Raw genomic sequence first — 23,631 nt, forward strand, 5'->3', positions numbered from 1 at the left:
CTTTTTCTGTTTAAGGTGTTGTCATTCAATTATGTATTCGTTTATCCGTTCTTGCCACCAGCTTCATGTCCACATCCTGTTTCAAATCTAACCCTAGGCTCATCCACAACTATAAAGCCTGTCGCATTCTTCCCAAGCAAAGCAGTTTGCGCATTTATTATGATTACATTTTGTAACGTTTTTGTTCGTTTGGGTGTTCAGCTGTTTTTTTCCCGGCTGTTCGCGCACAAATGTTTTTCATAAGGCAAGTCGAATTTCGGTAGCCGAAGTCTACGCCCCTTCATCGGTGATTGGTCAACAGTACTACTAGTAAGAGTGGGAACTATGGACGGGATTCTTCAATKAAGTGTTTGTTGTCATTCAACTGTGAGACGACTTGAGAAATAATAAAACATCTTAGTTAGATGTAAAATTGACCTCCTTGGTGAAAACATCAAAATTAATGACATATTTCTTGATTTATCTTAGATTAATTCTTAATATTTTGAGGAAGTGTATACTGGCTCTGTTGTTGCTACGGGGTCTGAAGAGGACAAACAGTAATTTTGCTACTTTTATCGTTTTTCAATCTAAGAAGTATGTGAGGCAAAGAGGTTCACTTCACCTAGCCGAATTCTGCTAGGAGCAAACAGAGCCTTAACCCTAATAACACTAGCTTCATGTCCACATCCCAGTTCAACTCTAACTCTAGCCTTAAACACAACCCTAACCCATAACCTTGGTTTAGCTTACTTTTATCCAATATTTCTCTTCTGACCTACAAGGTACTGAAGCTTGGCTCCACCTGGGTCCCGCTTTGACACAAGGTGCAGGAACTGAGCTCAGTTCAGCTTTCGTTCAGAATAGTATGAGGAAATGGTACCCCCTAGTGGACATATATGTGAGGTGCTGTGAGTAGAATAAAGAACATTCAAGAGTATATTTTACCTTTATTTAACTAGGCAAGTCAGTTAAGAACAAATTCTTATTTTCCACAACAGCCTGGGAACAATGGGTTAACTGCCTTGTTCAGGGGCAGAAGGACAGATTTTTACCTTGTCAGCTCAGGGATTCAATCTTGCAACCTTTCGGTTACTAGTCCAATGCTCTAACCACTATGGCTACCTGCTGCCCCACAAATGAGTGGGTAGGTAATCCTATAGGCCTACTTTTTGATGGGAGGCTTGCTGCGCTCAGCTATGGATTTCAGAGAAGTATGTGTTGGATATCTTAAATAAATGAAGCCTTCGCTATTGAGGTAATTCCACTGAGATTGTGTGCTGCACTAGCAGTCTGATGCGGTGATATTTCTCAGACTGCCAGTGATCGTTGCCATAGACACAGAGAGATCGAGACATCATTCCAGAACTGCAGGGATGTAGTGAAAAGTACTGAAAACATCAACAACCGTTTACACAGGGGTTAGGTACTCAGAAAACACGAAAAGAAGGAACAGCCTTGGTTAACAGTAGCCCCCTCCCTGCTGTAATATTTCAGTTTCTATGGTTCTGCAGTTGGCAACGGTCTTTTCTTTCATTCCATTTATCACAGTACCGTGTGACATCACAGAACATGTATTGAGTCCCAAACAATGCATTATTCATGACCGTTCATCTCTTCAGATTAGATCACATAACAAATAGCTTATTGTCTCACTAATGACTGAAGTTTTTCCACCCTTCATTTGACATATCCATTTTTTAAATGTAAAATTCTACCGTTCTTCAGACTCTGTGCATCCTTTCATCTTCCTTTTCTTCTCTCTCTCCTCCTGGATTGACCCCCCTTCTTTATGAAACGGTGCCCTCTACAACCGTGACCCTACTGTGTCTATTCAGTCTGAATGAGCACTTTTGATCTTCACCAAGCTTGTAGGAATCATGACACTTCCACTGTCTGAAGTCTAGTGATGGGACCGCTTTAAAGGCCATTGATCAAATATTCAGCTTGGTGTTCTGTTCATGTGTGTTTTTAACTTTGGCCCAGTTGCAGACCTCTGAGCTGCTGGTTTTGATGTAGTTCTAATACTCTGTTTCCCTCCCTCCCACTCTCTCGTCCTCTCTTTCTCCGTCTCTCACCCATCCCTCTATCTCTCGCCCCCCCCCCTCCTTCTCCTATCTCTCGCTCGCTCTCTCTCTCTCTCCCTCTCTTTCTCCGTCTCTCACCCACTCCCTCTATCTCCCCCTCTCTCTCTATCTCTCGCTCGCTCTCTCTCTCTCTCTCTCTCTCCCTCTCTTTCTCCGTTTCTCACACACTCCCTCTATCCCCCCCTCTCCTCTATCTCTCGCTCGCTCTCTCTCTCTCTCTTACCCCCCATCTCTCCCTCCCTCTCTCTCCTCGCTGTTTCTGTAGCCTGGGGTAAAATGTTAATGAGGAAGGCTGCTGTGAAGAGGGGGGTTTGTGTTCGTTGAGTACTTGAAGTGGAGCAGATCTGGTGTCAGAATAGTGCTATCTTACACCATGTGTGGTTATGTTTGGCTGACCAATGGTGATAAAGTTATATCAGATGCACGCATGCATGCACACTCACATCAGACACACACACACACACACCACACACACACACACACACACACACACACACGCACACACGCACACACGCACACACACACTCTCCTCCTAATTGATTGAGGGTCATCAGTGCCTTGTTGATTGCCAGGTTCAGATTCCCGTGCCACTGAAGCGTTTCATTTCCTCCCTGGGCTGTTTATGATGAAGCGTTTCCTGTGGTGACACCGGACAGGAAGGCTCAGTATAAATCATAACACCTTGTGTAGTTCAGCTCTCTGGGGGGCCCTGGTTTACATCCATTATTTATCACAATTCAAAGAGACTTGTATCTCATATATTATCTATAGAACTTCAACATTCACTCGGCCCTTTGTTGGACTGTCTGCTTCAGGGGAATTTCCTTTCCTGAAGTTCCTTTTCCTGTTTTTCTGTGGATTATTCTGATTTGCAGGTACTGCTAACTGGAAGACAGCATGTCAGGTACAGTATTATTAGTAGTCGGAGCGGAGAGGCTCTCAAGCTTACTGGCTCCACTCTTGGAAACCCTCCTTCCCACTGGGCACACACTGATTGAATCAACATTGTATCCACGGCGTTTTAAATGAAATGACATTGAACCAGCGTGGAATAGACATTGAATTGATGTCTGTGCCCAATGGGTTCTCTCAAGTCCTAGATATATTTCTWATTTTTAGTTGCATGGTCCTGCCATAGCCTACATCAGTGTTTCCCAACCAGGGGTACTAGGGGGTACATGAGAAGACTCATGAGACCATAGGTCTACTGGTAAAATGCACACGAGGGGATCCTTTAGAGGTACTCCGGGCAGTGCAATCTTCAGTGGTACAGTAACCGAAAAAGATTGGTAACCACTGGCCAACCCCAATGACTGAGTATAGATCATTGTCCCTTGTTATGGCTCACTGTTGACCTTTATTGGTATTTCCAGATGTGGCTCAATTTAGTTGGACTACGCTGCTGTTGTGTCAACAGCAATATACCAATTCACTTGAATCTCATTGGTTACAAGCACATCTTATAATTGTGTATTTTAGCTGTCCTTAGATGTTAACTGCTCTGCTCATTAAACTAGCTGGGTTGTGAAGCCCGTGGGTCCTCCGTGTTAATTCTGCTAATGAATTAGCCTCGGTCACATCAGACTTTCATAGAGGTGGCTGGGGGCAGTGGGGGGGAGGAGGGTTTAGAACGGATGAAAGGGAATGTGTCTGTGTGATAGMGAGAAAGTGGGAATGAATGGATGTGGAGGAACGTAACGCTGAGCATGACAGAATGCGTGTCCATTTGAGCGCGTGATCACCCTACTGTACTGTACATACCATACATGCAGTGCTTCTGTGTGGGATGCACGGACATGCTGTGTATTGCTAGCTGTCCCCCTTGTATTTTCATCTGTATGTTTTGAAACTGTCGTTCATAAGCCATGCTATTACTGTAAGATTCAAATCAACGGTAAACATTTGAGCAAGTGCTAATTAGACTATCACCATTTAGTCTAATATTTGTCTCTTTTTTCACTATGTCTAGCTTTCTGTTTTGGATTTGCAAATCACAGAGCATGAGCTTACATCACTCAAGGGTGCTTTCACAGATCACTATAGGGTAATAATTAGATGTTAGTGCCTCTTTAGATGACTGGGTTTAATATTAAAATGTAATGTTGTCGAATTGAATTGCATGCACATATCTAGTTTCACTCGAGGCTGTTATCGCAGTATGCAGGGTAGCCTTTCTTTGTCTGCTGCACCCTTTGCCTTCCTCTCCTCCTCTCCTCCGTCCCTCCATCCTTCTCTCCCTCCGTCCCCTTTTTCCATCCGTCCCTCCCTCTGTCCTGCACATGGGTGACAGGGCTGGGCTAGAGCAGCCTTCTTCCTGCTCCAGCTGCATCTGTTTGTCAGCCCAGAGGGAACAGTGTGTGTGAGTGAGTGAGAGAAGCAGGCTACTGGGGAGAAAGCACACAGATTGCTTTCCGCTAACTGGATATACTCACCCCTTTTCTTATAGGGTTCAGCAGTATTCCTTTTAGTTTGATTTAACCAACATCTTGCTACTAACCGTGGATACAGCTGTTTGTATGACAGCAGAGAGTGGTGTGTAATGATGAGATTGCCTGTTTTTTGTCGTTGATTCAGCATCTCTTTCATGGGGGAGAGTGCAGAATCAATCTGAGATCACTCTGTGAATATGTGAGAGTGTGTGTGTGTGTGTGTGTGTGTGTGTGTGTGTGTGAGAGAGAGGGAGTGTGTGGATGTGCTGCGTGCACGTACGTGCGTTAGTGAGAGCCCGGGAGGAAGGATGGCTGCTCATGTCTGAACTGCCTCCATGCTCACAGGGAAAGGGAAAAGTCGGGGGAGAAAACAGCAGGAGGAGGGCAACAGACGCGGTGCTCTCTTCTCACTGGGGAAGGATTCTGTCCATCAGTTGGTAGGAAAGCTAATCAAAGGGATTTGGCAATGCCTGCAGAGGTGAAAGAGGTAAGTGTTTTGATTTAGTATTTGTTTTCTCTTCACTACCCTCCCTCTTTTCCCGCCGACGCTTTTCCTCCAGGAGCCCAGTCTACAGCTGTTCTGTATTCTATTCTATTCGGTTAGCTATAGGCTTCTCTCGTAGTATGAAGGGGGAAAGCGTTCTTTTCTCCCCTCAGATCAGTGTGTTGCAGTCTACTTGTGTGTGCTCAGGGACATGCTCTTAACACCTCTGTTCAGTGTGTATGCTGCAGGACATATGGAGAGGCTGTCAATCATGGTAACATTATGAGAGGAGGCTGAGTGATAACCACCCACAGGGGAATGTGCTGCTGCTGCTGCATACGCTGTTATCACCCAGCACACCGCCAGCCAGCCACTGAAAGTTAGAATTACATGAAATATATCCATGCAGTATTGAACTGTTCGTTGTCCAGGGGGCTTCCTGGCTCCTGCATCCTGCATAGACAAAGACAAGAGATGAGCGGTGTCCTCATTCTCAATGGAAATGAGTCTTGGCACAGCGGTGAATGAGATGGGATATCCTGATGTCATCATGCTGTAATGCCTAGCTGCAGTGGCTCTCTGAGGCTGCTGTGACTGGATAATGCTGTGTTTGGGTAATGTGGACAGAGAATGTTTTCCTCTCACGTCTTGACAACAAAACAAAAACAAGCCAACTTCTTGCCCCTCTAATTGGAAACCCTGGGAGGGGGTCCATTGTGACAAGTTATTGCTCGTTGTTTACCGCAATGTTGTGCACACAGTCATTTCACATCAAGTACTGGAGCGATACACATTTCTCTCTCCTCTATCTGATGAAGACAAATTGACTGCATTGTCAGTGGTAATTCCAACAGGGTCGCAGCATCTCCTCTGAGCTACATTAATATTGAGATAGAGGGCATGCATTTTCTCCCTCCCCTGCATGATTCGTCTATCGTAATGAGCTTGTGACAAGTATTAAATGTGGCTTGCGTCTGGAGTGCCCTTGAGCCGGCCACTAAATCTGAACTCACTCAGCAGAAGATCAGACTGTTGGCCTTTCCACTATAATGTGGTGCAGTCAGCCTTGATTTGACAGTTGGCTGGAACAAGACGCTAATCGTGTCACTTTGTCCCCTGCTTCAGTGCCTCTAACATCTATCTCCTGCATCTCATTTGTAAACAGCAGCAAATACAGTCTGTAGACATATGAGGATAGTTGGTTGATGTGATGGAGGAACAGTGTTGGAAGGCTCTTGATCTGTTGAAATGCTCATCTAAAAACAGGGCCAGGTGGGAATTTCTCAGTCTCTAACCTCACTATACATCCCTCTTTGCCTCTATCAAACCCTATTACCATCTCTCAATCCCTCCATCAAGCCTTCCTTAGAGAACAGAGACACCCTGCCTTTAGCCAGCTAGTTATTTATTTATCTCTGCTCTACAATACCTCCAATCATTTATCCCTCCAGGGCTGTTTAAGACTGCATTCTCTTCCCCCTCTCTCTCTCTCTCTCTCTCTCTGCTGTCTGTCCACCATGGGGCTTTCATCTCTCCTTCTTTCTCTCTATGACAGATTTATTTGCATGAAGATGAGGACATTATGTTTGGGAAATGGAGGCTGCGAGTGAATCAGCTCTCCCATCACATTAATGAGTTTTATAACTGCAGATTCTGAGGACTATTTTACATGCAGCCCCCTACTATTTCCCTTGGATTCGTTGAAGTTGGAATACTGTTGAATTCACTTTTATGTACAGTATGTTGGAATACTGTTGAATTCACTTTTATGTACAGTATGTTGGAATACTGTTGAATTCACTTAATGTACAGTATGTTGGAATACTGTTGAATTCACTTTTATGTACAGTATGTTGGAATACTGTTGAATTCACTTTTATGTCAGTATGTTGGAATACTGTTGAATTCACTTTTATTACAGTATGTTGGAATACTGTTGAATTCACTTTTATTTACAGTATGTTGGAATACTGTTGAATTCACTTTTATGTACAGTATGTTGGAATACTGTTGAATTCACTTTTATGTACAGTATGTTGGAATACTGTTGAAATTCACTTTATGTACAGTATTTTGGAATACTGTTGAATTCACTGTTATTTACAGTAATGTTGGAATACTGTTGGAAAATTCACTTTTATGTACAGAGTAAATGTTGGAATACTGTTGATTCACTTTTATGTACAGTATGTTGGAATACTGTTGAATTCACTTTTATGTACAGTATGTTGGAATACGTTCAATTCACTTTTATTTACAGTATGTTGGAATATGGTTGAATTCACTGTTATTTACAGTATGTTTCTGTAAGGGCTCGATTCAATCCATATCGCAGAAGTTCAGCACTATAGCGAGATTGGAATTGAAAAGCAATGTTCCCATGTTCGTACAGAATGCATTCATGGTAAAACACTGCATATGTCATCTCAATTGGAAATATCACCTTTATCATCATTGAAATGAGCCCTTACAGGCAAACCTGATATTTTCATTTGTTCCTGCACAGTAAGATTGAGAGCACTTTCATTTAGAACGGTGAGATATGATGCAATGCATTTTATGTCAGATTATCTGATGGCTTGCAAGAGATGTTGGCACATAAATAAATTTTCTCCCTTATGGTGAATGGAGTTCTGCTCATTAACATGTTGATTAAGAKCTCAGATTCAGACACCCTTGGGTGATCAAAACAGAATCTTCCGTGTATGAACACTATTTAGTATGCAAAAGCACGTCAACATTAATTATGGGTAATTTTGTTCATATTTTATGCCTCTTTAGTCTCTTTATAGATCCATTTGAAGTTGTTTATGTTTTATATTCAATAGATTCCTAGTTTGGGGAAATGCAATCCCCAAGTTAACTTAAATAAATAAGCATAAATCAGTAAATGACTCTGTGTGTCTCAGGCTAGCTGCTGGAGAGGGCTGATTAAAGACAGGACATTGTTATATCTCAGTACTTATGCCAAATCATTCCTCCTCATTAATCCACATAATGGCATCATTACTCTTTTAACAAATCAAGTCTCTCAGCACCTGAACCTCCACAATTACAACAGCCTGCTCCCCTCTTTGCCATTCCCCACACATGGCCACACATCAGTATGGAAAGGCTGAATAGCTTTGTGTCTTACACTATCCAGTGAGGGGGTGTTTGAAAGAGAGGGCTTAAAAATGAACAATATGCGAGCAGTCAGCAGGGGAAGTGAAAGGTCAGCAGAATGGCAGCAGCAGAATGGTCAACGGGGTGAGAGGGCCTCAAGAGAGGTCAAACAAATGCTGATTTAATTAAACAGGTGGAGCTCATTCTCACATTTAGATAATACCCTCTCTTGCTCTCACCGGCCTGTCACCTTTAGTTTGTCTTTATTTCTCCCTCTCTTTACAAAGGATACTGGGCACTCTCCCTCTCTCTCTCCTTCTCGCCTCTCTCTCTCTCTCTCTCTCCCTCTTCTCCTTTGCTAAATCTCCCTCTCTTTCTCTCTCTCGCTCTCTCTCTCTCTATCTACCTCTCCTCTCACTCTTTCTCTCTCTCTCTCTTGCTTTCTCACTCGTTCACTCTCTTTCTCTGTGAAACGTTCTCTCCTACGCTTCGGATGTCTAACTAAATCTCTTCTCTTTGCTGTGTATCAAACTCTCGACCCTGCACTTGGTCTGTAGTAGGATATGTCTCCAACCCTCTACCCTGTGCTATGTGCTTGCCTGCTGCGTAGGAGTGTGTATCTAACTCGTTCCTCTRTTGTGTAGGAGCAGATCCCAGGGGGGCCCTCGTCTCTGTCGGCTATAACCCTGGAGACCAAGGAATCACATGTGGAGCCTACAGACGATGACCTGAGCACACCCACCTCCAACTCCTCTGTTGTCACCTCCACCAATGGCAGCTCCACTGCAGAGACAGAGGCACCACAACACACAGAGGTTCCCACTCATCAATATATTGATCCCCTATGGACTATTTACTTCATTTAGCAATCAGTCATCATCTAAGCTCAGCCAGTTGATCTCTACAGTACATCTCTCCCAGGATCATACTGTAATCATTATCTACTGGAATCYGAAGCATGGATTAATCCTCCATTATGTCTCCAATAAAACACCATCCCTGTGCATTACGATTTATGTCAGAACAATGGGAAACAATAACTATACAGTGTAATACATCTGCAGCTGTGGTGAACCATGATGTGTTTTTAATCCTAACCATCCGCCAGAAACAAATTGCCATTCAACAGAATGTAAATCTAAAGGCCCCAGACAGCTTTTTGAACTGAAGGCTGTATTGTGCCAAGCTCCCAGAATCTCCCTTGGGGAAGTAGCAGTTAACACTATTGTATCTCAGGGCCAGAGAATGCCACAAAGCTTATCCTAGTGTACAATTTCCACAATACTATTCATCAGACTATTTGAGTCATCTAACGTCATACATATTTACATCATATTCATAGTTGTGCAAGATAAAAACACAGATTGCGTGTTGGTCTTGGTGGTTGTGAAAATGTTAACATCAAAATCAACTTCCATCAAACAGACCATTTTMATTTCCTGCAATTTACTCTAGTACTCAACAGTAGCTGGACCTCAGCTTGTTTCATCACAGTCCAATCTAAACTAATTTCCAACTGGGGAAATACATTATTCACTGGCAGCCAAGCAGAATGAATTATCTACTCGCCTACTTCAAAGCCAGGAATCTGTTGTAATAAAAATGATGGATAATTCCTGTGAGACGAGAGCTTGTGGGGGATTTTTTGGTTTGTTTAATGCAGGGTTAAATGTTTATCAAACTGTGCCATTTTGTGCTCTCTGCTGTTGGGGAAAAAAGTTAGTAGTAGATTTGGTGGTAGTATTGATAAACGTGGTTGTGGTTATTTGAGGYAGTGAGTGCAGCTTTAGGATGGCGTCTCATAGACTTGGCTGAGGCTGTGATGGAGATGGAATATTAGATCCCACAGTTGGGGCAGTCTGACTGGTGTATTGAAATGAACGATATGCCTTCCTCTMTACAGGACCCCAAGGTTGTGGAACTGGCGAATGACCAGGCAGACACTCCGAACACCCCAGACACACCCACCCCCCAGCTTCCCCCAGCCCCACAGCTTCCCCCAGTCCCACAGCATCTCCCAGTTACCCAGGTTCCCATGTGTCCAGACAACCCATCTCTGCAGCCCAGCCCCCTGACCAACGTCCAAAACTCCTCTGAGTCCCTCACCCCCATTATCACAACCACTGCTACCATCACCACTCTCCCCCCTCCCTACAACAACACCGACCGTGATCCCAACACAGAGATCCCTGAGAGGCAGAACAACATCTACACCCTCCCTGACCCTCCATTTCCTGGCCTTGGAGGTGCTATGTATTCTGGGTATGGCAGCCTGTCTCGAGGAGGTGTCCACCACAGCTCCCCCCACACCTACTGGCCCTCCAGGAACTACCAGACCCAGCCCGGAGGCCACTACACCCTGCCCCTACCCAGGGACAACTACGGCCAGGTGGGCCTGACTAACCAGACCGAGGGGGAAGGACCAGGGGACGCCCAGGATGTAAAGGCTGACTACCCCACCTCCAGCTACGCCACCCTGGGGGGAAACCACTATCTCAGACCCATCACTACCATGGAGCTCCTGATGGAGCCTTCCAGAACCAGGTTAGGATATGGGCTAGCTAGTTCGGCACATGCATGACAGTAGAACTCCCTAGCAGCATATCCAAGCTAAAAAGACTGGTGACCTTGTTATCTCAGCTCTATGGTAGGTGATGGAATCCATTGATTCAAAGTCAAGTCCTTTATTCCCATTAAAATTAGTTATTTACATTCAGAGAATGGACAGTAGTAAAAGGACATTTAATGTGTGGCGCACAAACTTCAATAACCTCTCTGTAAATTAGTTTACCCTTGACAAAGGCTAATGCTTTCTCAAGACAGGGCATTGATTTTTGCTGTGTGTAGGTAGTCATTTGAAAAGGAGGACACATTCTGTGTATTGTTTGCTACTGACCAATAGAACAGTCCTGTACACGATCATTATCTTCATTCACCACATAAATGCTGTTTTCAGTGAAGAGATAACACTGTAGAGTACACTTCACCATACACTGACCCTCAACATTCGATTATGTAGCTTATGAACACATTTTTTTTWAAAAGAGGAGACTAGAAAATTCTACTATACGACTCAACACAGCTCAGTATGGCTTGCAACTGCATGAGTGGATTTCTGTATATTGCGTTCCATAGCGTTGAGCCTCAGTGGGAGCTTCTAGCTGCTGTAGTCCATGTGGTGGGGCGAGACAGATGGCCAGCAGTCAAGGAGCAGGTGGTAACAATCAGCGGAGGCCACCAGTCAATAAATAAGGAGGTTACACCTGTATCACTGACTGACAGCAGCACTTTCCCCAGCTTGTAAGCTGTCAATGAGCTGTTTACAGAGGATACTTAACTATCTAGCGCTCTATCGCTTCCCCGCCTATCTTCTGCTCTCTCTTTCTCTCCATCTATCTGGAACTCAAGCTGTCGAGATAAAATATCTGTTTGCACAACTATTCAGAGAACATACAAGAGACAATAACGGTGACTGTTCAGCAAACAACATCTAATTGCTTTCTGTGCATTCTGTCTGTCTCTACATATAGGCCCATCTCTTGTCCTTGTCTCAGCCCCCCCTCCCCACTTAACCCCTCCTTCCCTCTCTATTTCTCCAGAGGKGGATACGAGGAGGCCCTCATGTCCCAGGTGGACGGGGACCCCACCTCCTTCTTCCAGGCCATGTCCAGGGCTCAGATGCTACAGTTCCCCCACAAGCGCTGCAGCATGGTCAGCCTGGACAGCATCCGTAAGGACCCCCGCTGGAGGGACCCCAACCTGAGGGAGGTCATCACCATGCTCAGCCACCCCATGGACCCGGTCAAGTCCAACGCCGCCGCYTACTTGCAGCACCTGTGCTACGAGAACGACCACATGAAGCAAGACGTCAGGCAGCTGAAGGGGGTTCCAGTAYTGGTGGGCCTCCTGGACCACCCTAAAGCCGAGGTCCACCGCAAGGCCTGTGGAGCCCTGAGGAACATCTCCTATGGGAAAGACCACCACAACAAGGTGGCCATCAAGAACTGTGACGGCATCCCGGCCCTGGTCAGACTGCTGAGAAAGTCCAGTAACATGGAGGTCACAGAGCTGGTCACAGGTACAGTGAGCCTATGACAGAAGATTCACCCTGATTACCCAAACACCTTCTGTATAGCATTCGGACAAATCGCGTATACTTTTTACCTATAGGGACCCTGTGGAACCTCTCCTCCCATGAGCCTCTGAAGATGATGATCATCAACCACGGGCTCCAGACACTGACTGATGAGGTCATCATCCCCCACTCTGGCTGGAGGAGAGACCCTACTGAGCACTCCAGACCCCAGGAGACAGAGTGGACCACCGTGTTCAAGAACACCTCAGGATGTCTCAGGCAAAGTATAGCAGCTACATAGATGAAAAGATAATGGAACCTTACACAACAACTATTTCAGGGTTCATTGCTCCCTAAATTGGACGTTTCTAAATTGGACGTAATGGTAAATGAGATACTGATAGCGGTGCTATGCTAACTTCATCCGCCCCACTAATAGAGCTGTGTTCCCCCAGGAATGTGAGCTCAGAYGGGGCAGAGGCTCGGCAGAGACTGAGGGAGTGTGAGGGGCTGGTGGACGCACTCCTCCATGCCCTTCAGTCAGCTGTCGCACACAAGGAGACCGACAATAAGGTGAACGCAGACACAGTTGAGCACATGTAAATCCCAACGAAAACACTATAGCCGGAATGCGAATCAGTACATTAACCAAAAGTATTCTGGACCACATATGAGAATCAGACCCTCCCTACATTCTATGCATCTGCTGTCTGTGATGAGCATCTTTGTGTTGTTTATCCTCCTATCTCTCAGTCGGTAGAGAACTGTGTCTGCATCCTGAGAAACCTCTCCTACCACGTCCACAAAGAGGTGCCGGGGGCGGAGAGATTTCAGGAACCCGTGGCCAATCAGGTGCCAGGGTTAGGAGGGAACCAGAAGAAAAAGAAGGAGGCAGACTGTTTTGGAGGGAAGAAGCCAAAGGGTGAGTTGAATCTGACCTCATGATGGCGCTATATGAATGGTGGTCAAGCAGTTTGCGCAACACGTAATACGTAGTAGAATTGTGGGATTTCTGGTGTGTACTCTGTGTTGCTTTACTAATGTCTTCCTTATTTATCTTTTGTTTTGTTTCCTTCCATTCAATAGAGGAGTGGTTCAGTCAAAGTAAGTCTGAATGAATGAATGATATTTGACAATCTGAAAATCCAGAATAATGTTCTGTCAACAATGAGAAACCAGGACCTCTGTGGTTGCTTGCCCTGTTGTCTGCCTCAAGACTTGAGCTTCAGTGGAAGACCTAGGGTTTTCTGACTCATTGTTAGAAAAGATTTCTACACATTCCATGTCTCTATACACTTTCCATGTTTTGATCTTTCCTATTTATTGTGTGTGTGTGTGTGTGTGTGTATGTATGTGTGTGTGTGTATATGTCTGTGTGTGTGTGTGTGTGTGTGCGTGTGTGGTTGCGTGTGTGTGTGTTTCGTCTAGGCTGGAGAAATGGACCAAGTGATAAAAAATATGGTACTCTGGATTTACCCAAACGCACAGAACCAATGAAAGGTATGGAACATCTTTAGGGATCTGTGGATTGGTCAAGATTCAAGACATGCATTTATGTAACTTCAAGATGCATTCCAAAGACCTACATTGTACAAAGCCTTAACCTTGGCGTGAGGCATTTGGAAAGGGTATTTGTGCATGATGTAGAATCGTTTCCAATGTGTTGTACTGTCAAGAAGTGGTTGGATTGTATTTGAAACATTTAGAGATAACAATAGGTTGCCTGAATGTTTTGGCAGAACTACATGGTCCATACAAACGTACCATGTGTCAGTTACTGTATGAGTACAATACAATATGGAATAGCTTGGTGGGATTGCTGTGGCAACTCAAGAGACTTATATTGTGAATAATGGACTTCTGTGTTTGAGATGGCGCAGTGTAGACAGCTAGTAGAGCTTATATTCAGCATCAAATGAAGGGACGATTGAATGCATTTTTGTGTCACAATGTGATGATAAGACACTATGGCTGCCTTTTTAATGTAAAATATAATGTGTAATATCGCAGACTATTGACAGGATTCTAAACTAGTCATTGACATTCAGAAGTTCCAACAGAAGATTATACCTTAGTAAAAAAGAGAGTTGTATAACTGAATAGATTATACCTTAGTAAAAAAGAGAGTTGTATAACTGAATAGATTATACAACTCTCTTCTATATGGCATTGGAACATAATCAGATACATGAATATACATATACAGACAAAATCATTCCCTGAGCATGGTTGATGTCTTTTGATGTAGAAGTCCAGACAGGTTTAAAGGGAAGGTTTGGTCGTGGCCCACCAGAACTTGTGTGAGAAGGTTTCTGATGACACAGGGAACGGGCACTGCTCGATGGATCTGTGTAGCCAGTCAGGTATTATACAGGTCTGTAGAAAATCTTATACCCTCCACAGAACCTGTGTGCCTGGCTGTGGAGCCATCCCACACTCCTGCCTGCGGCTGCAATCAATGTGATAAGAAGGTTACATGCCTAGGTCAGGATTAGACAGCACGTAAGTCTCTCAGCCAGAGGCAGCCTATCAGCATCTTCGGCTTCAGCTGGCTGAATATCATTGGAAWGCCTCTGGAGGACCGCCTGTGAGAGAATTCCTGAGTATTTGGATTCCTTCTATACTCCAGCATGACTGCTAGGGATGTGTGTGTAGCTAGAAGCCTCTCACTCCAGTAGAATAGTACAGTCTGTGAATATGGTTGAAGTGAGTGGTGGTACCGTTTGTAGCAGACGAGAGCTCTCAGAGAGCTGATAAGAGTTGGAGCCCGAAGCATCCATTGGTTAATAATGCAATAGTGATCCATGTTTACATGTAGTTGGGGTGTTTGCGTGAAAGTTTGGAGTTGGAAAAAACATTTCGTTTTCTTTATGCATTTGTAATATCATGCACAGTCCAAATCCCTTTGCAAGGCAGAATATTCCTTCAACATAAAAGCAGTGTGAATATCTAAAATGTACACACACAAACATGGCTGAGCTTTAATTGGGGGTRTTATCTATGTTGTGTACATTATACTGTATAGTCTTTCTGAAATACTAAGCCAATAATAATTTTGAGCTTCATAGCCTAACTGTGTAAGCCTACATATATTCTCTAGAGCAGTGATTCCCAAACTTTTTATAGTCCCGTACCCCTTCAAACATTCAACCTCCAGCTGCGTACCCCCTCTAGCATCAGGGTCAGCACTCTCTCAAATGTTGTTTTATTAAACATAAGAATGCGTATGAGTTTGTCACAACCCGGCTCGTGGAAAATGACAAAGAGCTCTTATAGGACCAGGGCATAAATAATAGTATAATAATAATCAATAATTTTGCTCTTTACTTAGCCATCTTACATATAAAACCTTATTTGTTCATCGAAAATGGTGAATAACTCACCACAGGTTAATGAGAAGGGTGTGCTTGAATGGATGCACATAACWCTGCAATGTTGGGTTGTATTGGAAAGAGTCTCAGTCTTAAATCATTTTCCACACACAGTCTGTGCCTGTATTTAGTTTTCATGTTAATGAGGGCCGAGAATCCACTCTCACATAGGTACGTGGTTGCAAAGGGCATCAGTGTCTTAACAGCACAATTTGCCAAGGCAGGATACTGTGAGTGCAGCTCAATCCAGAAATCTGGCAGTGGCTTCTGATTAAATTCAAGAACCGCTTGTTGCAATTTCGATGAGGCCCTCCTGTTCAGATATCGGTAAGTGGACTGGAGGCAGGGCATGAAAGGGATAACAAATCCAGCTGTTTGTGTCATCTGTTTCGGGAAAGTACCTGCGTAATTACGCACCCAGCTCACTCAGGTGCTTCGCTATATCATATTTGACATTGTCCTTAACCTTGTCCATTTGCACACAAAAAAATCATACAATGATGGAAAGACGTGTGTGTTGTCCTTGTTAATGCAGACAGAGAAGAGCTCCAACTTCTTAATCATAGCCTCAATTTTGTCCCGCACATTGAATATAGTTGCGGAGAGTCCCTGTAATCCTAGATTCAGATCATTCAGGTGAGAATGATAGGCCAGTCATGTGAGAAACTCGTCATCATGCAAGCGGTCAGACAAGTGAAAATGATGGTCAGTAAAGAAAACTTTAAGCTCGTCTCTCAATTCAAAAAAATGTGTCAATACTTTGCCCCTCGATAACCATGTATGTTGTAAAAGCGTTACATGGTCGCTGCCCATATCATTGCATAGTGCAGAAAATAGTTCAGGGGCCTTGCTTTAACAAAGTTAACCCTTTTCACTGTAGTGTCCAAAACGTCCTTCAAGCTGTCAGGCATTCCCTTGGCAGCAAGAGCCCCTCGGTGGATGCTGCAGTGTACCCAAGTGGCRTCGGGAGCAACTGCTTGGACGCGCATTACCACTCCACTATGTCTCCCTGTCATGGCTTTTGCGCCATCACTAGATACCAACACATCTTGGCCACCAAAGTCAATTTGATGTCACAAAGCTGTCCAGTACTTTAAAAATATCCTCTCCTGTTGTCCTGGTTTCCATTGGTTTGCAGAAGAGGATGTCTTCCTTAACCTCTCTTGGGCACGTGAGACGGTAGCGTCCCACCTCTTCAACAGCCAGTGAAACTTCTGGGCGCCAAATTCAAATACAGAAATACTCATTATAAAAATTCAAAAAACAAAACATATTTTACATAGGTTTAAAGATGAACTGCTTGTGAATCCAACCACGGTGTCTCATCATACCAGTTCCAATGTATCTGAGAGTTCTCTGTGCTTCTCTCGTTCCCTCGTTCCCTCCCTCCTTCCCTCTCTGTAGGTCTGGAGCTGCTTTACCAGCCAGAGGTTGTGAGGCTGTACCTGTCTCTCCTCACTTGCAGTCAGAACCACAACACCCTGGAGGCAGCAGCGGGAGCGCTCCAGAACCTCGCTGCAGGACACTGGGCGGTGAGTGAGGGGCAATCGTAGAAGCAGTTGATCTGAGGCTGTGGGAGAACAGACTGTTTGTTTCTCATCCCATTTCTCTTTCTCTCTCTCTCTCTTGCTCTCTGTGTGAAGGGTTGATTAAGTGTGATTGAATTGTGGTTGAAAAACTATAATGTGTATAAAAGTATGAGTATGTATTAATAATCATAAGTAGCACAATAGGACTTTACAAAATGTCATACATTACACCCTTCTATTATTCTCTCTCTCTGTGCCTTTGCTCAAAGTGGTCCAGTTACATCCGGGCCACAGTTAGGAAGGAGAAAGGTCTGCCTGTCCTGGTGGAGCTACTGCGTTCAGATGGTGATAAAGTGGTCCGGGCTGTAGCTATTGCTCTCCGCAACCTGGCCATAGATCGGCGTAACAAAGACCTCATAGGTACATAGACACGCACGCACGCACACACACACATGCACACACACACACACACGATTTGACCATTTTCTTTCCCCCACAGGGAATTATGCCATGAGGGACCTGGTCAGTAACCTGCCCTGTGGTCAGCAGAGGCCAGCCAAGAACCTGGAAGGGGACACAGTGGTGGCCATTCTGAACACTATCCATGAGATCATCTCAGACAGCCCTGAGAACGCCCGAGGTCTCATACAGGGCCACGCCATCCAGAAACTGGTAGCCATCAACAAGACAAGGTAGATTTTCATAGCAAAGTATCTTTGGTGTTGGTTTCAATTGGCTAGATGCTCAGTCCACAGTGCTGTGCTTTCTCCTTTATGCTGGCTCTGGTTTATTCTGTTGTTTCTTTGCTAGCCAATCTGAGCGAGAGACCAAAGCAGCATCTCATGTCCTGCAGACAGTGTGGGCTTACAAGGACCTAAGAAACAGTCTCTACAAGGGAGGCTGGAACAAGAGCCACTTTAAGGTATGGCATGGCATGCTGAAGAAGGCTCTATTCCCCATTCACTACACAGTCCAAATGGGTGGCACAAACACAACTCTGTTATTGATTTGTAACTTGAGCACTGTATGGGCCAAAATTAGTTCCTAATGGCATATTGTGTGTTCTCTCTTTTTTACTCTCAGCCAACAACTAGTGGAATGCCCAAAAAACCCAAGAGCGGAAAGTCAGGCTATGATGACATCACACTGCCTCTGATGGAGAAAAATCAAGGTCACCATGAGACTGTAGCTTCAGCATAAGTGTGGGTGTGCCTATTCCTTGTTTGTCATTTGAATGTAAAATGGCCTTTGTTTATTGTATTCTCTCTGTCTTTCCCACAGATGGATACTCTACTGTGGAGCAGGGGGACAGAGTGGGTGATGGGCCAGGCTACATGATGGAGAGAGAGTCTCTCCAGGTCAGTAACACTGCACAGAGCGCCTTACTATACGTAAGGTCAGGAGTTCTTCAATGGTGACTCACATTTAACYAAACACACACTCACATTTTGTTGTAGAGTATCCCAGAGAGGAAGCACTTCATCCGGGCTGGAAGGCCTGCAGTGGGCCTGGTGGAGCGCAAACCTCCACCCCTCGACTCCTGGGTCTGAGACTGGTAGAAGGGATTGTAGTGCAGGTAAATCCAATTTCACTGAACTATTTTAGGATTGATGTTTTACACATCGGTGTGATGCATGTCCTTTTGTCTTTTTTCTTTTTTGCAGGAGATGTGCTGGTGAAAGAGGAAGTGAAACGTCAACATTTGTGGAGGTCATTGTGGTGTTTATTCTTTAGATGGACATTCTGTAGGTCAACTCACCATTTAGGACAACATGGTTATTCTCCCCCCAGTAAATCAGAATGGAGTGAATATGGACTTGCATTTACATTTTCAATGTGAAACTCTGACTGTAGTTGATCAGAGCCTCTCCTACTTAGAAAATAAATAAATGTGCACATAATGGACAGCGGGATGAGTGGAGTGACACAGCTGAATGTAGGCCAGGAAGTTAGGATTTGTCAAAACATTTTTGTTTTATTTACCTGACCTGCCCTACTCTAGAATGAACATGTTGTATTGTTTTACTCCTGCAAGGTGTGCATCCGTTTTATGTGAGAGACTAGTTGGAAATGGGATTGTACATGTGTAATAAAAGATTGTTAATATTCTAAATTAAGGCATTTATATTGTAATATTCATGTTATTTATTAACAGTTGTGAACGTTATCTTGTGAACGATACCTCCATATAATAATACACGAAGTAATAGTGCCATTTTATCAGGAGCTGACTCGATGACTGCTTTATGCAGTGTTTGTTCTTGCATCGCGATGTTAAATTGATAATGTTAGCAAATAAAATCCACAATTTCTCATACAATTTCTCAACGTTATATGGACTTCATTTATAATGTATTTTCTGTTCTTCTCGTCTTTCTGTTAGGACAAGGGCGAGGGGTTTATTCAACATGTATGTTAGGGAATTTATCATTCACGCAGCATGTTGCTTAGGTGTTGTGCTATAGTCATTTTACTTTCAGCACTGGACAGCTCCATATGTTTACACTGTATATGGTCGCTGTGCTGGAACGAGAATAGAAACATGAAATGAAGTGTGCAGCAAGTTGGAAAAGCTGCTCGAGCATAATGCATTTTTTGAAGAATTCTGCCGTTGATGATGTCACTTCTTTGTTTACTTTTGCCAATGAATGTCATATTTGTTACAAGATGAAACCAAAATATACCCAGGTCCAGCTAAAGAAGGAGAAAAAAAGGTACGTTTGAATACACGTACTCCAGTTCAGAGCATCAGTTTTGCTAACACTGACAGCTTGCTAGCAACACTTGACCGGTCAACCAAAATGGGCTTGATAGGTATTAATCAATCTCGTGTAGTTAAGTTAGCTAACGTTAGCTAACTTAAGTTAAATGAACTGCGATAGCTAGCTAACGTTAGCTAAAGCTTGAATCTTGAATGCAGTGTTTCATAAATTCAAAATGTTTAATTAGCTAACTACTAATGCTGGAAGAAGTTAAAGAAAAGCACTGCTTTTTTTTACTGTAGGTTCCAGGAGGAGGGAAGAGACAATGTGAGGGAAAGTTCACATTTAGCTGGTGAGGATTTTAAAGAATTTCGAAGACTATTAGCTAGCTAGACAATTTAACTTAATACAGTAGCTAGATGTCTATTTTGACATCTATCTCTTCTGGCATTTAAATCTCTTTATCCAGCATTCCCAGCTCTCAGTCTTGCAGGAGAAGGGGCTACGCCCCTTCCTCAGAATGCTCAGACCACTGCCCTCCCCCCACCAGGTCTCAGTAGAAAGTACCCCCTACCTCGACCCACTCTCTCAGCCAAGACCAAGATTTGGATGCCAGTGCAAGAGACCTGGAAAGGAGAACCTTATGACAAGCCTTTGCTCAAATACACAATAGCCCTCCCTATTGGCAGGCGCCACTGTAGACCTCATCCAATAAAACGATCCGTCCCCAACCCTTCCCCCAACCTGACGGATAAAAGAGTGAAGTTTAAACATCCTGAGGCCACCCTCCGTTTTATCCCAGTGAGGCCAGACTTAGAGCAGCTCACCAGGCAGAGAACCCTCCCTGGTGGTCAGTTGGTTAGACCTGTGACACCCAGACCACCATCACGCAAGCAGCCCCCCTCTGCAGACCATAGCCCCCTAGACGGTATCCACTCACACAGATCCCTTGCTAAGGTGCAGGCTGCTGGAGGTGAGGACAGGGGAGGCGGAGGAGATGGTGCCTCCCTATCCCGCTCTGTCAGGGATTTGCAGTTGCTTAGCTCCAGCTCCAACGACGAGGATTCTGAGTCTCCTTCTGAGTCCCAGTTCCGATGCACCACTCCAGCCTACCTCACCCGCCGCTACCAGAACAGTTTGAAATGGTACCAGGCGGTGCGCAGCGAGAAGAAGACCAAACATCACAAGGAGAGGCTTGACCAGCTTTGCTATAAGGTAAACACTGTATTCTATTTTACTAAACTCATGCCTGGCTAAAAAAGATCTAAACAAATCGATTTAGTGACTCTCATATTGGATCTTACTGTATTGTCATCTCTCACTTTTCTTTCCTTAGGAGGCATCAGATGAGTCTAATGCTGAAAGAGGTAGCTAGGGTTTTTAGTCCGCCAAATTTGAGACATCAAATATAATCATACAGTCCTTTTTATGCTATGTCAATGGGAACTCAGTCTTTTCTCTTCTGTCTGTGATTGCCTTTTTTGCAAGCTTACTCTACTAATGATTGTAATTACTTGTTCCCTGCCCTATCATTTGTTACTAGGCCCCTCTGGTGTCCAGGCGAGACACACCGCCCCTCTGGGTGCTGGGGAGGGGAGGTCTGTCTGTAAACCCTACCAGGGAGGAAAGAGGAGAAGGAGTCCGCCGTCAGAGAAAGGTTTTTATTTATTTATTTGTTTATTTGTCAGGGACCATGTACAACATGCCATTGCAACAGATTTAGCTAGATAGCAAATTTACATCTGTAGTCCCCTGGCAGAAAACAATGAACATTAATACATCAACACAATGCTAAAATATAACATCATATTAAAATATTTATTTAAAATAATGTCAAAATATACAACAATAGACAATATAATGATAATATTACATCAGAGTTGACCCTCGGTCCCACTGTGTTTGACATCAGTATCTGAATGTCTTATTGTTCACATGACTGGTTTGCCTAGCAAACGTGCAGCACTCTCACACTGGTTGGCAGGGTGTTCCTTAATCCAGACGCTCTGACTGGAAAAGTTGTCTGACCAAATTTGGTGGACCTAAACTGACTTGAGCAGTCCTCTCTGGTTGAAGCTCTTGTTGTCCTGGTATTGTCTTTGCAATATGTAACAAACTGCTTAAGAGGTGTTGGGGAAAGTTTTTAAATGTTTTATTTTATTTAACCTTTATTTTAACTTGGCAAGTCAGTTAAGAACAAATTCTTATTTACAATAACGACCTACCAGAAGGCAAAAGGCCTCCTGCGGGGACAGGGCCTGGGATAAAAAAAWTTYGAACAAAAATAAATATAGGACAAAACACATCGCGACAAGAGAGACACCATAACACGACATAAAGAGAGACCTAAGACAACAACATATCATGGCAGAAACACATGAAAACACCGCATGGTAGCAACACAACATGACAACAACATGGTAGCAACATAGCATGGCAGCAGCACAATGTGGTAGCAGCACAAAACATGGTACAAACATTATTGGGCACAGACAACAGCACAAAAGGCAAGAAGGTAGATACATCACGCGAAGCAGCCACAACTGTCACTGAGAGTCCATGATTTAGGCTTTGAATGAAGAGATGTTGTTAAAACGGTCCAGTTTGAGTGTTTTTTGCAGCTCATTCCAGCTCGTTAGCTGCAGCGAACTGAAATAAGGAGCGACCCAGGGATGTGTGTGATTTGGGGACTATTAACAGAATGTGACTGGCAGAACGGGTGTTGTATGTGGAGGATGAGGGCTGCAGTAGATATCTCAGATAGGGGGTAGTGAGGCCTAAGAGGATTTTATAAATAAGCATCAATCAGTGGGTCTTRCGATGTGTATACAAAGATGTCCAGTTTACAGAGGAGTATAGAGTGCAGTGATGTGTCCTATAAGGAGCATTGGTGGCATATCTGATGGCCGAATGGTAAAGAACATCTAGCCGCTCGAGAGCACCCATACCAGCTGATCTATAAATTACGTCTCCGTAATCTAGCATGGGTAGGATGGTCATCTGAATCAGGGTTAGTTTGGCAGCTGTGGTGAAAGAGGAGTGATTACAATAGAGGAAACCAAGTCTAGATTTAACCCTAGCCTGCAGCTTTGATATGTGCTGAGAGAAGGACAGTGTACCGTCTAGCCGTACTCCCAAGTACTTGTATGAGKTGACTACCTCAAGTTTTAAACCCTCAGAGGTAGTAATCACACCGGTGGGGAGAGGGGCATTCTTCTTACCAAACCACATTACTTTTGTTTTGGAGGTGTTCAGAACAAGGTTAAGGGCAGAGAAAGTTTGTTGGACACTAAGAAAGCTTTGTTGTAGAGCGTTTAAGACAAAATCCGGGGAGGGGCCAGCTGAGTATAAGACTGTCTCATCTGCATATAAATGGATGAGAGAGCTTCCTACTGCTTGAGCTATGTTGTTGATGTAAATTGAGAAATTCATGGGGCCTAGGATTTAGCCTTGGGGTACTCCCTTGGTGACAGGCAATGGCTGAGTCAGCAGATATTCTGACTTTATACACTGTACTTTTTGAGGGAGGTAGTTAGCAAACCAGGCCAAAGACCCCTCAGAGACACCAATACTCCTTAGCCGGCCCACAAGAATGGAATGGTCTACCGCAGGGCTKCCTAACCCTCTTCTTGGAGATCTACCATCCTGTGGGTTTTCAGTCCAACCCTAATTTAACACACCTGATTCGACTAATTAGCTGCTCAACAGGACCTTAACTAGCTGAATCAGATATGCTAAATTGGGGTTGGACTGAAAAGCTACAGGACAGTAGATCTCCAGGAAGAGTGTTGGGCAGCCTTGGTATACTGTATCAAAAGCTTTGGCCAAGTCAATAAAAATAGCAGCACAACATTGCTTAGAATCAAGGGC

The 23,631-nt window shown here is 44.1% G+C and overlaps 1 protein-coding gene across 1 annotated transcript; it reads left to right on the forward strand.

The window, feature by feature from the left end:
* The first annotated feature begins 4,425 nt into the window (after positions 1 to 4,425).
* Positions 4,426 to 19,367, forward strand: LOC111961430 (splicing regulator ARVCF). The gene is made up of 17 exons (XM_023983691.1): positions 4,426 to 4,982; positions 8,729 to 8,899; positions 9,988 to 10,628; positions 11,684 to 12,162; positions 12,255 to 12,438; positions 12,615 to 12,732; positions 12,913 to 13,081; positions 13,246 to 13,263; positions 13,588 to 13,659; positions 16,935 to 17,062; positions 17,329 to 17,479; positions 17,559 to 17,751; positions 17,870 to 17,981; positions 18,143 to 18,230; positions 18,341 to 18,417; positions 18,517 to 18,635; positions 18,724 to 19,367. The coding sequence occupies exons 1-16, from the start codon at positions 4,962 to 4,964 to the stop codon at positions 18,607 to 18,609; spliced, it is 2,715 nt and encodes a 904-aa protein (XP_023839459.1). The 5' UTR covers positions 4,426 to 4,961; the 3' UTR covers positions 18,610 to 18,635; positions 18,724 to 19,367.
* Positions 19,368 to 23,631: the final 4,264 nt, after the last annotated feature.

This window comes from Salvelinus sp. IW2-2015, linkage group LG4q.1:29, assembly GCF_002910315.2.
Source record: "Salvelinus sp. IW2-2015 linkage group LG4q.1:29, ASM291031v2, whole genome shotgun sequence".
In the NCBI taxonomy this organism is placed as follows: domain Eukaryota; kingdom Metazoa; phylum Chordata; class Actinopteri; order Salmoniformes; family Salmonidae; genus Salvelinus; species Salvelinus sp. IW2-2015.